A 12,592-nucleotide genomic window follows, 5' to 3' on the forward strand; every position below is an offset into this window, starting at 1 on the left:
GTTTTGACGTTGGAACGGTTGGAAAAATGTGTAAGGAGTAGTCGCCAGAACAAATGTTGGAAATAGGGCTTTGGAAAACCAGGAATTCAGAAAAATCCTGAATTTTTTTTCAACTTGTAAAAAGCTAGATTAAATTTCCTGGATGGTGGAATGTGTTGAAGGTGGAATGGTTTGAATCGGTTGAAAATTTTTTGTGGAACTTTGAAGAATGTCCCATTGATTTCAATGGGAATTTCCCAAAAAATTGGGAATTTCGGGAAAAGAAGGATTTTTTTTGAAAATGGTAAAAAAAAATAAAAAAAATTGAATGGTGAGTTCAAATGGTTGGTGTTGGAATTTTTCAAATCGGTCGAGAAATGTTGAAGTAAAAACATGTTGAATTGAGACATGGTATTACGGAATTCCTGGAATTTTGGGAAAACTTTGTTTTTTGTCCTGATTAAGAGGAATGTTTTGACGGTGGAACGGTTGGGAAAAATGTGGAAGGGGTAGTCGCCAGAACAAATGTTGGAAATAGGGTTTTGGAAAACCAGGAATTCTGGAAAATCCAGGAAATGTTTTCGACTTGAAAAAAGCTAGATTACATTTCCAGGATGGTGGAATGTGTTGAAGGTGGAATGGTTTGAATCGGTTGAAAATGTGGAAATGGTGGAAGTTTTAAAAATGGCCAACTCATTTTGAATGGGGAAAAATGTCCCGGAAAACCTGGAACTCTGGGAAATTTGGGAATTTTGGGAATTTACCAAGGGAAAGTCCGCGATTCCCGAATAGGCTGAACAGTTTGAAGTTGGGACGGTTTGAATCAGATGAAAAATGTGGGAGTTGTGGAACTTTGAAGAATGTCCTGGTGATTTCAATGGGAATTTCCCCCAAAATTGGAAATTTCGAGTAAAGCGGGAATTTTTTTGAAAATAGTAAAACACTTGAATGGTGAATGAGTTGAAATGGTTGGTGTTGGAATTTTTCAAATCGGTCGAGAAATGTTGAAGTAGTAACATGTTGAATTGCGGAATTCCTGGAATTGTGGGAAAATCGGGAATTTTTCAAGTTAAAAAAACAACTTCGTTTTTTTGTCCTGATTAAGAGGAATGTTTTGACGGTGGAACGGTTGAAATCCGTTGGAAAAATGTGGAAGGAGTAGTCGCCAGAGCAAATGTTGAAAATAGGGATTTGGAAAACCAGGAATTCTTGAAAATACTGAAATTGTTTTCAACTTGGAAAAAGGCAGATTACATTTCCAGGATGGTGGAATGTGTTGAAGGTGGAATGGTTTGAATCGGTTGAAAATTTTTTGTGGAACTTTGAAGAATGTCCCATTGATTTCAATGGGAATTTCCCAAAAAATTGGGAATTTCGGGAAAAGAAGGATTTTTTTTGAAAATGGTAAAAAAAAATAAAAAAAATTGAATGGTGAGTTCAAATGGTTGGTGTTGGAATTTTTCAAATCGGTCGAGAAATGTTGAAGTAAAAACATGTTGAATTGAGACATGGTATTACGGAATTCCTGGAATTTTGGGAAAACTTTGTTTTTTGTCCTGATTAAGAGGAATGTTTTGACGGTGGAACGGTTGGGAAAAATGTGGAAGGGGTAGTCGCCAGAACAAATGTTGGAAATAGGGTTTTGGAAAACCAGGAATTCTGGAAAATCCAGGAAATGTTTTCGACTTGAAAAAAGCTAGATTACATTTCCAGGATGGTGGAATGTGTTGAAGGTGGAATGGTTTGAATCGGTTGAAAATGTGGAAATGGTGGAAGTTTTAAAAATGGCCAACTCATTTTGAATGGGGAAAAATGTCCCGGAAAACCTGGAACTCTGGGAAATTTGGGAATTTTGGGAATTTACCAAGGGAAAGTCCGCGATTCCCGAATAGGCTGAACAGTTTGAAGTTGGGACGGTTTGAATCAGATGAAAAATGTGGGAGTTGTGGAACTTTGAAGAATGTCCTGGTGATTTCAATGGGAATTTCCCCCAAAATTGGAAATTTCGAGTAAAGCGGGAATTTTTTTGAAAATAGTAAAACACTTGAATGGTGAATGAGTTGAAATGGTTGGTGTTGGAATTTTTCAAATCGGTCGAGAAATGTTGAAGTAGTAACATGTTGAATTGCGGAATTCCTGGAATTGTGGGAAAATCGGGAATTTTTCAAGTTAAAAAAACAACTTCGTTTTTTTGTCCTGATTAAGAGGAATGTTTTGACGGTGGAACGGTTGAAATCCGTTGGAAAAATGTGGAAGGAGTAGTCGCCAGAGCAAATGTTGAAAATAGGGATTTGGAAAACCAGGAATTCTTGAAAATACTGAAATTGTTTTCAACTTGGAAAAAGGCAGATTACATTTCCAGGATGGTGGAATGTGTTGAAGGTAGAATGGTTTGAATCGGTTGAAAAATGTGGAAATGGTGGACGTTTTAAAAATGGCCAATTCATTTTGAATGGGGAAAAATGTCCCGGAAAACCTGGAACTCTGCGAAATTTGGGAATTTTTGGAGTTTGTCAAGGGAAAGTCCGCGATTCCCGAATAGGCTGAACAGTTTGAAGTTGGGACGGTTTGAATCAGATGAAAAATGTGGGAGTTGTGGACCTTTGAAGAATGTCCCGGTGATTTCAATGGGAATTTCCCCCAAAATTGAACATTTCGGGTAAAGCGGGAATTTTTTTGAAAATAGTAAAACACTTGAATGGTGAATGAGTTGAAATGGTTGGTGGTGGAATTTTTCAAATCGGTCGAGAAATGTTGAAGTAGTAACATGTTGAATTGCGGAATTCCTGGAATTTCGGGAATTTTTCCAGTTCAAAAAACAACTTACTTTTTTTTTCCTGATTAAGAGGAATGTTTTGACGGTGGAACGGTTGAAATCCTTCGGAAAAATGTGGAAGGAGTAGTCGCCAGAGCAAATGTTGGAAATAGGGTTTTGGAAAACCAGGAATTCTGGAAAATCCAGGAAATTTTTTCAACTTGAAAAAAGCTAGATTACATTTCCAGGATGGTGGAATGTGTTGAAGGTGGAATGGTTTGAATCGGTTGAAAATGTGGAAATGGTGGAAGTTTTAAAAATGACCAACTCATTTTGAATGGGGAAAAATGTCCCGGAAAACCTGGAACTCTGGGAAATTTGGGAATTTTTGGAATTTATCAAGGGAAAGTCCGCGATTCCCGAATAGGCTGAACAGTTTGAAGTTGGGACGGTTTGAATCAGATGAAAAATGTGGGAGTTGTGGAACTTTGAAGAATGTCCTGGTGATTTCAATGGGAATTTCCCCCAAAATTGGAAATTTCGAGTAAAGCGGGAATTTTTTTGAAAATAGTAAAACACTTGAATGGTGAATGAGTTGAAATGGTTGGTGTTGGAATTTTTCAAATCGGTCGAGAAATGTTGAAGTAGTAACATGTTGAATTGCGGAATTCCTGGAATTGTGGGAAAATCGGGAATTTTTCAAGTTAAAAAAACAACTTCGTTTTTTTGTCCTGATTAAGAGGAATGTTTTGACGGTGGAACGGTTGAAATCCGTTGGAAAAATGTGGAAGGAGTAGTCGCCAGAGCAAATGTTGAAAATAGGGATTTGGAAAACCAGGAATTCTTGAAAATACTGAAATTGTTTTCAACTTGGAAAAAGGCAGATTACATTTCCAGGATGGTGGAATGTGTTGAAGGTAGAATGGTTTGAATCGGTTGAAAAATGTGGAAATGGTGGACGTTTTAAAAATGGCCAATTCATTTTGAATGGGGAAAAATGTCCTGGAAAACCTGGAACTCTGCGAAATTTGGGAATTTTTGGAGTTTGTCAAGGGAAAGTCCGCGATTCCCGAATAGGCTGAACAGTTTGAAGTTGGGACGGTTTGAATCAGATGAAAAATGTGGGAGTTGTGGACCTTTGAAGAATGTCCCGGTGATTTCAATGGGAATTTCCCCCAAAATTGAACATTTCGGGTAAAGCGGGAATTTTTTTGAAAATAGTAAAACACTTGAATGGTGAATGAGTTGAAATGGTTGGTGGTGGAATTTTTCAAATCGGTCGAGAAATGTTGAAGTAGTAACATGTTGAATTGCGGAATTCCTGGAATTTCGGGAATTTTTCCAGTTCAAAAAACAACTTACTTTTTTTTTCCTGATTAAGAGGAATGTTTTGACGGTGGAACGGTTGAAATCCTTCGGAAAAATGTGGAAGGAGTAGTCGCCAGAGCAAATGTTGGAAATAGGGTTTTGGAAAACCAGGAATTCTGGAAAATCCAGGAAATTTTTTCAACTTGAAAAAAGCTAGATTACATTTCCAGGATGGTGGAATGTGTTGAAGGTGGAATGGTTTGAATCGGTTGAAAATGTGGAAATGGTGGAAGTTTTAAAAATGACCAACTCATTTTGAATGGGGAAAAATGTCCCGGAAAACCTGGAACTCTGGGAAATTTGGGAATTTTTGGAATTTATCAAGGGAAAGTCCGCGATTCCCGAATAGGCTGAACAGTTTGAAGTTGGGACGGTTTGAATCAGATGAAAAATGTGGGAGTTGTGGAACTTTGAAGAATGTCCCGGTGATTTCAATGGGAATTTCCCCCAAAATTGAAAATTTCGGGTAAAGCGGGAATTTTTTTGAAAATAGTAAAACACTTGAATGGTGAATGAGTTGAAATGGTTGGTGTTGGAATTTTTCAAATCGGTCGAGAAATGTTGAAGTAGTAACATGTTGAATTGCGGAATTCCTGGAATTTCGGGAAAATCGGGAATTTTTCCAGTTCAAAAAACAACTTACTTTTTTTTTTTCCTGATTAAGAGGAATGTTTTGACGGTGAAACGGTTGAAATCCGTTGGAAAAATGTGGAAGGAGTAGTCGCCAGAGCAAATGTTGAAAATAGGGCTTTGGAAAACCAGGAATTCTTGAAAATCCTGACATTTTTTTCAACTTGGAAAAAGGCAGATTACATTTCCAGGATGGTGGAATGTGTTGAAGGTAGAATGGTTTGAATCGGTTGAAAAATGTGGAATTGGTGGACGTTTTAAAAATGGCCAACTCATTTTGAATGGGGAAAAATGTCCCGGAAAACCTGCAACTCTGGGAAATTTGGGAATTTTTGGAATTTGTCAAGGGAAAGTCCGCGATTCCCGAATAGGCTGAACAGTTTGAAGTTGGGACGGTTTGAATCAGATGAAAAATGTGGGAGTTGTGGAACTTTGAAGAATGTCCCGGTGATTTCAATGGGAATTTCCCCCAAAATTGGAAATTTCGGGTAAAGCGGGAATTTTTTTGAAAATAGTAAAACACTTGAATGGTGAATGAGTTGAAATGGTTGGTGTTGGAATTTTTCAAATCGGTTGAGAAATGTTGAAGTAGTAACATGTTGAATTGCGGAATTCCTGGAATTTCGGGAAAATCGGGAATTTTTCCAGTTCAAAAAACAACTTACTTTTTTTTTTTTCCTGATTAAGAGGAATGTTTTGACGGTGAAACGGTTGAAATCCGTTGGAAAAATGTGGAAGGAGTAGTCGCCAGAGCAAATGTTGAAAATAGGGCTTTGGAAAACCAGGAATTCTTGAAAATCCTGAAATTTTTTTCAACCTGGAAAAAGGCAGATTACATTTCCAGGATGGTGGAATGTGTTGAAGGTAGAATGGTTTGAATCGGTTGAAAAATGTGGAAATGGTGGACGTTTTAAAAATGGCCAATTCATTTTGAATGGGGAAAAATGTCCCGGAAAACCTGGAACTCTGGGAAATTTGGGAATTTTTGGAATTTGTCAAGGGAAAGTCCGCGATTCCCGAATAGGCTGAACAGTTTGAAGTTGGGACGGTTTGAATCAGATGAAAAATGTGGGAGTTGTGGAACTTTGAAGAATGTCCCGGTGATTTCAATGGGAATTTCCCCCAAAATTGGAAATTTCGGGTAAAGCGGAAATTTTTTGGAAAATAGTAAAACACTTGAATGGTGAATGAGTTGAAATGGTTGGTGTTGGAATTTTTCAAATCGGTCGAGAAATGTTGAAGTAGTAACATGTTGAATTGCGGAATTCCTGGAATTTCGGGAAAATCAGGAATTTTTCCAGTTCAAAAAACAACTTACTTTTTTTTTCCTGATTAAGATCAATGTTTTGACGGTGGAACGGTTGAAATCCGTCGGAAAAATGTTGAAGGAGTAGTCGCCAGAGCAAATGTTGGAAATAGGGTTTTGGAAAACCAGGAATTCTGGAAAATCCAGGAAATTTTTTCAACTTGAAAAAAGCTAGATTACATTTCCAGGATGGTGGAATGTGTTGAAGGTGGAATGGTTTGAATCGGTTGAAAATGTGGAAATGGTGGAAGTTTTAAAAATGACCAACTCATTTTGAATGGGGAAAAATGTCCCGGAAAACCTGGAACTCTGGGAAATTTGGGAATTTTTGGAATTTATCAAGGGAAAGTCCGCGATTCCCGAATAGGCTGAACAGTTTGAAGTTGGGACGGTTTGAATCAGATGAAAAATGTGGGAGTTGTGGAACTTTGAAGAATGTCCCGGTGATTTCAATGGGAATTTCCCCCAAAATTGAAAATTTCGGGTAAAGCGGGAATTTTTTTGAAAATAGTAAAACACTTGAATGGTGAATGAGTTGAAATGGTTGGTGTTGGAATTTTTCTAATCGGTCGAGAAATGTTGAAGTAGTAACATGTTGAATTGCGGAATTCCTGGAATTTCGGGAAAATCTGGAATTTTTCCAGTTCAAAAAACAACTTAATTTTTTTGTCCTGATTAAGATCAATGTTTTGACGGTGGAACGGTTGAAATCCGTCGGAAAAATGTTGAAGGAGTAGTCGCCAGAGCAAATGTTGAAAATAGGGCTTTGGAAAACCAGGAATTCTTGAAAATCCTGACATTTTTTTCAACTTGGAAAAAGGCAGATTACATTTCCAGGATGGTGGAATGTGTTGAGGGTGGAATGGTTTGAATCGGTTGAAAAATGTGGAAATGGTGGACGTTTTAAAAATGGCCAACTCATTTTGAATGGGGAAAAATGTCCCGGAAAACCTGGAACTGTGGGAAATTTGGGAATTTTTGGAATTTATCAAGAGAATGTCCGCGATTCCCGAATAGGCTGAACAGTTTGAAGTTGGGACGGTTTGAATCAGATGAAAAATGTGGGAGTTGTGGAACTTTGAAGAATGTCCCGGTGATTTCAATGGGAATTTCCCCCAAAATTGAAAATTTCGGGTAAAGCGGGAATTTTTTTGAAAATAGTAAAACACTTGAATGGTGAATGAGTTGAAATGGTTGGTGTTGGAATTTTTCAAATCGGCCGAGAAATGTTGAAGTAGTAACATGTTGAATTGCGGAATTCCTGGAATTTCGGGAAAATCGGGAATTTTTCCAGTTCAAAAAACAACTTACTTTTTTTTTTTCCTGATTAAGAGGAATGTTTTGACGGTGAAACGGTTGAAATCCGTCGGAAAAATGTGGAAGGAGTAGTCGCCAGAGCAAATGTTGAAAATAGGGCTTTGGAAAACCAGGAATTCTTGAAAATCCTGACATTTTTTTCAACTTGGAAAAAGGCAGATTACATTTCCAGGATGGTGGAATGTGTTGAGGGTGGAATGGTTTGAATCGGTTGAAAAATGTGGAAATGGTGGACGTTTTAAAAATGGCCAACTCATTTTGAATGGGGAAAAATGTCCCGGAAAACCTGGAACTGTGGGAAATTTGGGAATTTTTGGAATTTATCAAGAGAATGTCCGCGATTCCCGAATAGGCTGAACAGTTTGAAGTTGGGACGGTTTGAATCAGATGAAAAATGTGGGAGTTGTGGAACTTTGAAGAATGTCCCGGTGATTTCAATGGGAATTTCCCCCAAAATTGAAAATTTCGGGTAAAGCGGGAATTTTTTTGAAAATAGTAAAACACTTGAATGGTGAATGAGTTGAAATGGTTGGTGTTGGAATTTTTCAAATCGGCCGAGAAATGTTGAAGTAGTAACATGTTGAATTGCGGAATTCCTGGAATTTCGGGAAAATCGGGAATTTTTCCAGTTCAAAAAACAACTTACTTTTTTTTTTTCCTGATTAAGAGGAATGTTTTGACGGTGAAACGGTTGAAATCCGTCGGAAAAATGTGGAAGGAGTAGTCGCCAGAGCAAATGTTGAAAATAGGGCTTTGGAAAACCAGGAATTCTTGAAAATCCTGACATTTTTTTCAACTTGGAAAAAGGCAGATTACATTTCCAGGATGGTGGAATGTGTTGAAGGTAGAATGGTTTGAATCGGTTGAAAAATGTGGAATTGGTGGACGTTTTAAAAATGGCCAACTCATTTTGAATGGGGAAAAATGTCCCGGAAAACCTGCAACTCTGGGAAATTTGGGAATTTTTGGAATTTGTCAAGGGAAAGTCCGCGATTCCCGAATAGGCTGAACAGTTTGAAGTTGGGACGGTTTGAATCAGATGAAAAATGTGGGAGTTGTGGAACTTTGAAGAATGTCCCGGTGATTTCAATGGGAATTTCCCCCAAAATTGGAAATTTCGGGTAAAGCGGGAATTTTTTTGAAAATAGTAAAACACTTGAATGGTGAATGAGTTGAAATGGTTGGTGTTGGAATTTTTCAAATCGGTTGAGAAATGTTGAAGTAGTAACATGTTGAATTGCGGAATTCCTGGAATTTCGGGAAAATCGGGAATTTTTCCAGTTCAAAAAACAACTTACTTTTTTTTTTTTCCTGATTAAGAGGAATGTTTTGACGGTGAAACGGTTGAAATCCGTTGGAAAAATGTGGAAGGAGTAGTCGCCAGAGCAAATGTTGAAAATAGGGCTTTGGAAAACCAGGAATTCTTGAAAATCCTGAAATTTTTTTCAACCTGGAAAAAGGCAGATTACATTTCCAGGATGGTGGAATGTGTTGAAGGTAGAATGGTTTGAATCGGTTGAAAAATGTGGAAATGGTGGACGTTTTAAAAATGGCCAATTCATTTTGAATGGGGAAAAATGTCCCGGAAAACCTGGAACTCTGGGAAATTTGGGAATTTTTGGAATTTGTCAAGGGAAAGTCCGCGATTCCCGAATAGGCTGAACAGTTTGAAGTTGGGACGGTTTGAATCAGATGAAAAATGTGGGAGTTGTGGAACTTTGAAGAATGTCCCGGTGATTTCAATGGGAATTTCCCCCAAAATTGGAAATTTCGGGTAAAGCGGAATTTTTTTTAAAAATAGTAAAACACTTGAATGGTGAATGAGTTGAAATGGTTGGTGTTGGAATTTTTCAAATCGGTCGAGAAATGTTGAAGTAGTAACATGTTGAATTGCGGAATTCCTGGAATTTCGGGAAAATCAGGAATTTTTCCAGTTCAAAAAACAACTTACTTTTTTTTTCCTGATTAAGATCAATGTTTTGACGGTGGAACGGTTGAAATCCGTCGGAAAAATGTTGAAGGAGTAGTCGCCAGAGCAAATGTTGAAAATAGGGCTTTGGAAAACCAGGAATTCTTGAAAATCCTGACATTTGTTTCAACTTGGAAAAAGGCAGATTACATTTCCAGGATGGTGGAATGTGTTGAAGGTGGAATGGTTTGAATCGGTTGAAAAATGTGGAAATGGTGGACGTTTTAAAAATGGCCAACTCATTTTGAATGGGGAAAAATGTCCCGGAAAACCTGGAACTCTGGGAAATTTGGGAATTTTTGGAATTTATCAAGAGAATGTCCGCGATTCCCGAATAGGCTGAACAGTTTGAAGTTGGGACGGTTTGAATCAGATGAAAAATGTGGGAGTTGTGGAACTTTGAAGAATGTCCCGGTGATTTCAATGGGAATTTCCCCCAAAATTGAAAATTTCGGGTAAAGCGGGAATTTTTTTGAAAATAGTAAAACACTTGAATGGTGAATGAGTTGAAATGGTTGGTGTTGGAATTTTTCAAATCGGCCGAGAAATGTTGAAGTAGTAACATGTTGAATTGCGGAATTCCTGGAATTTCGGGAAAATCGGGAATTTTTCCAGTTCAAAAAACAACTTACTTTTTTTTTTTCCTGATTAAGAGGAATGTTTTGACGGTGAAACGGTTGAAATCCGTCGGAAAAATGTGGAAGGAGTAGTCGCCAGAACAAATGTTGAAAATAGGGCTTTGGAAAACCAGGAATTCTTGAAAATCCTGACATTTTTTTCAACTTGGAAAAAGGCAGATTACATTTCCAGGATGGTGGAATGTGTTGAAGGTGGAATGGTTTGAATCGGTTGAAAAATGTGGAAATGGTGGACGTTTTAAAAATGGCCAACTCATTTTGAATGGGGAAAAATGTCCCGGAAAACCTGGAACTGTGGGAAATTTGGGAATTTTTGGAATTTATCAAGAGAATGTCCGCGATTTCCGAATAGGCTGAACAGTTTGAAGTTGGGACGGTTTGAATCAGATGAAAAATGTGGGAGTTGTGGAACTTTGAAGAATGTCCCGGTGATTTCAATGGGAATTTCCCCCAAAATTGAAAATTTCGGGTAAAGCGGGAATTTTTTTGAAAATAGTAAAACACTTGAATGGTGAATGAGTTGAAATGGTTGGTGTTGGAATTTTTCAAATCGGTCGAGAAATGTTGAAGTAGTAACATGTTGAATTGCGGAATTCCTGGAATTTCGGGAAAATCTGGAATTTTTCCAGTTCAAAAAACAACTTACTTTTTTTGTCCTGATTAAGATCAATGTTTTGACGGTGGAACGGTTGAAATCTGTTGGAAAAATGTGGAAGGAGTAGTCGCCAGAAAATAGGGATTTGGAAAACCAGGAATTCTTGGAAATCCTGAAATTTTTTTCAACTTGGAAAAAGGCAGATTACATTTCCAGGATGGTGGAATGTGTTGAAGGTAGAATGGTTTGAATCGGTTGAAAAATGTGGAAATGGTGGACGTTTTAAAAATGGCCAATTCATTTTGAATGGGGAAAAATGTCCCGGAAAACCTGGAACTCTGTGAAATTTGGGAATTTTTGGAGTTTGTCAAGGGAAAGCCCGCGATTCTCGAATAGACTGAACAGTTTGAAGTTGGGAACGGTTTGAATCGGGTGAAAAATGTGAAAGGTAGAGCGTACCAAGTTACATAACTCTGGGCTAAACGGTTGCAAAACTAACTCAAAAATATAGCATGCTAATTTTAGCATGCTAGCAAGCTAACATTAGCATGCTGTCAATGAAAATGTGTCACATACCAAATTATATGACTGTAAGGCTGTCTCATCAGAGGAAAAAAACATAAAAGTTGGTTTCTTTGATCTATTGGACTGCCACAGGAAGGACCCCGAAATCTAGGGGGCAAACCTGACACCGCTCCAAGCACCTTTTTGTTTGAACTGTTTACGACCCAACGCAGCGGCTGTTTATGGCCCCCTCCCCTTAGAAGCAGTAATCGGGAAATGCCCAAATAAATGAGGAGGCGTTGAGCTCCCTCCTCAGAGCGGTAGGGTTTGACGCTGTACGAGGGTGCGGGCACACATGCGCTCTCCTCACGAGCTAAATTGAACCCTGTCTCTGTTTGATTCCTTGCTTCTTGTCTCTGTTTAATAGATAGTTCGGTGTTTGAACCTGACGCCAACTTCACTGGTTTTGGGTTTTGTACATAGATGGACAACAACGGCGGACCTAATATGGAACCCTGAGGTACACCCTCTAACGTCTGTCTGCCAGAATGATACGGTTGACCGTATCAAAGGCAATAAATAGAGCTTCTTTACATGTTTTTGTAGGGGCAAAATGCGTAATGGATCTCTTGTTGGAGGTGTACCTAATAAAAGGACCTCCGTGGTCAAACATTGACTGAGCTCCCTCCTCAGAGCGTTAGGGGTGACGCTGTACGAGGGTGCGGGCACACATGCGCTCTCCTCACGAGCTAAATTGAACCCTGTCTCTGTTTGATTCCTTGCTTCTTGTCTCTGTTTAATAGATAGTTCGGTGTTTGAACCTGACGCCAACTTCACTGGTTTTGGGTTTTGTACACAGATGGACAACAACAGGGGACCTAATATGGAACCCTGAGGTACACCCTCTAACGTCTGTCTGCCAGAATGATACGGTTGACAGTATCAAAGGCAATACATAGAGCTTTTCACATGTTTTTGTAGGGGCAAAATGTGTAATGGATCTCTTGTTGGAGGTGTACCTAATAAAAGGACCTCCGTGGTCAAACATTGACTGAGTTGAGCGTACTGACACATTGACAGCCCGACTAAACACGCACCTTTTTGCATACCTTCCATGCTACTACGTCCCGCCCTCTGACCGACACCAGTGCGTCCTTGCTTCGCTCACCATGTCGGTCTTGAGGGCCTCCGTGACCCCCTCCTTCGTCCCGTCCCGACCCTGACCGGGGGTCCACCTGCTCTCGGCCGCCTTCAGCATCCTCAGCAGGTTAGGTATGGCGTTGGCCGCCTGTTCCTTGGAGCTCTCCCCTGCGTCTCCTCGGTCGTCCTCGGCGGGCGGGTGAGGACCGTCCCCGGTGTCCTCCTCCCCGGAGGCTCCTGGCAGCTGCTGTTCCTCCGCCATGACTCCACTTTTGCAATGAAGTCAGCGTCCCCCGGGCAGTTGGGACGAAAAGAAGGCGCCCTCATTCGTCCCCAGAGTGGGTGTTTCCACTCTAAACAGTTTTAGCTGGCGTAAAGTAGCAGATAATGA

The 12,592-nt window shown here is 39.3% G+C and overlaps 1 protein-coding gene and 1 long non-coding RNA gene across 3 annotated transcripts in view; one reads left to right on the plus strand and one right to left on the minus strand.

Moving 5' to 3' along the window:
• Positions 1-12,483, minus strand: part of LOC133571984 (S-adenosylhomocysteine hydrolase-like protein 1) — a 46,806-nt gene extending 34,323 nt beyond the window's left edge. For both annotated transcript variants that reach the window (XM_061924561.1, XM_061924560.1), the window contains exon 1: positions 12,230-12,483. In XM_061924561.1, the coding sequence (XP_061780545.1) occupies positions 12,230-12,463 (234 nt within the window). In that variant the 5' untranslated portion in view covers positions 12,464-12,483. The remainder of the gene's footprint in view (positions 1-12,229) is intronic.
• LOC133571989 (uncharacterized) overlaps positions 1-12,592 on the plus strand; it is a 163,499-nt gene that overhangs the window by 61,473 nt on the left and 89,434 nt on the right. The window lies entirely within an intron of this gene.

The sequence above is a fragment of the Nerophis lumbriciformis genome, linkage group LG29 (assembly GCF_033978685.3).
Source record: "Nerophis lumbriciformis linkage group LG29, RoL_Nlum_v2.1, whole genome shotgun sequence".
In the NCBI taxonomy this organism is placed as follows: Eukaryota; Metazoa; Chordata; class Actinopteri; order Syngnathiformes; family Syngnathidae; genus Nerophis; species Nerophis lumbriciformis.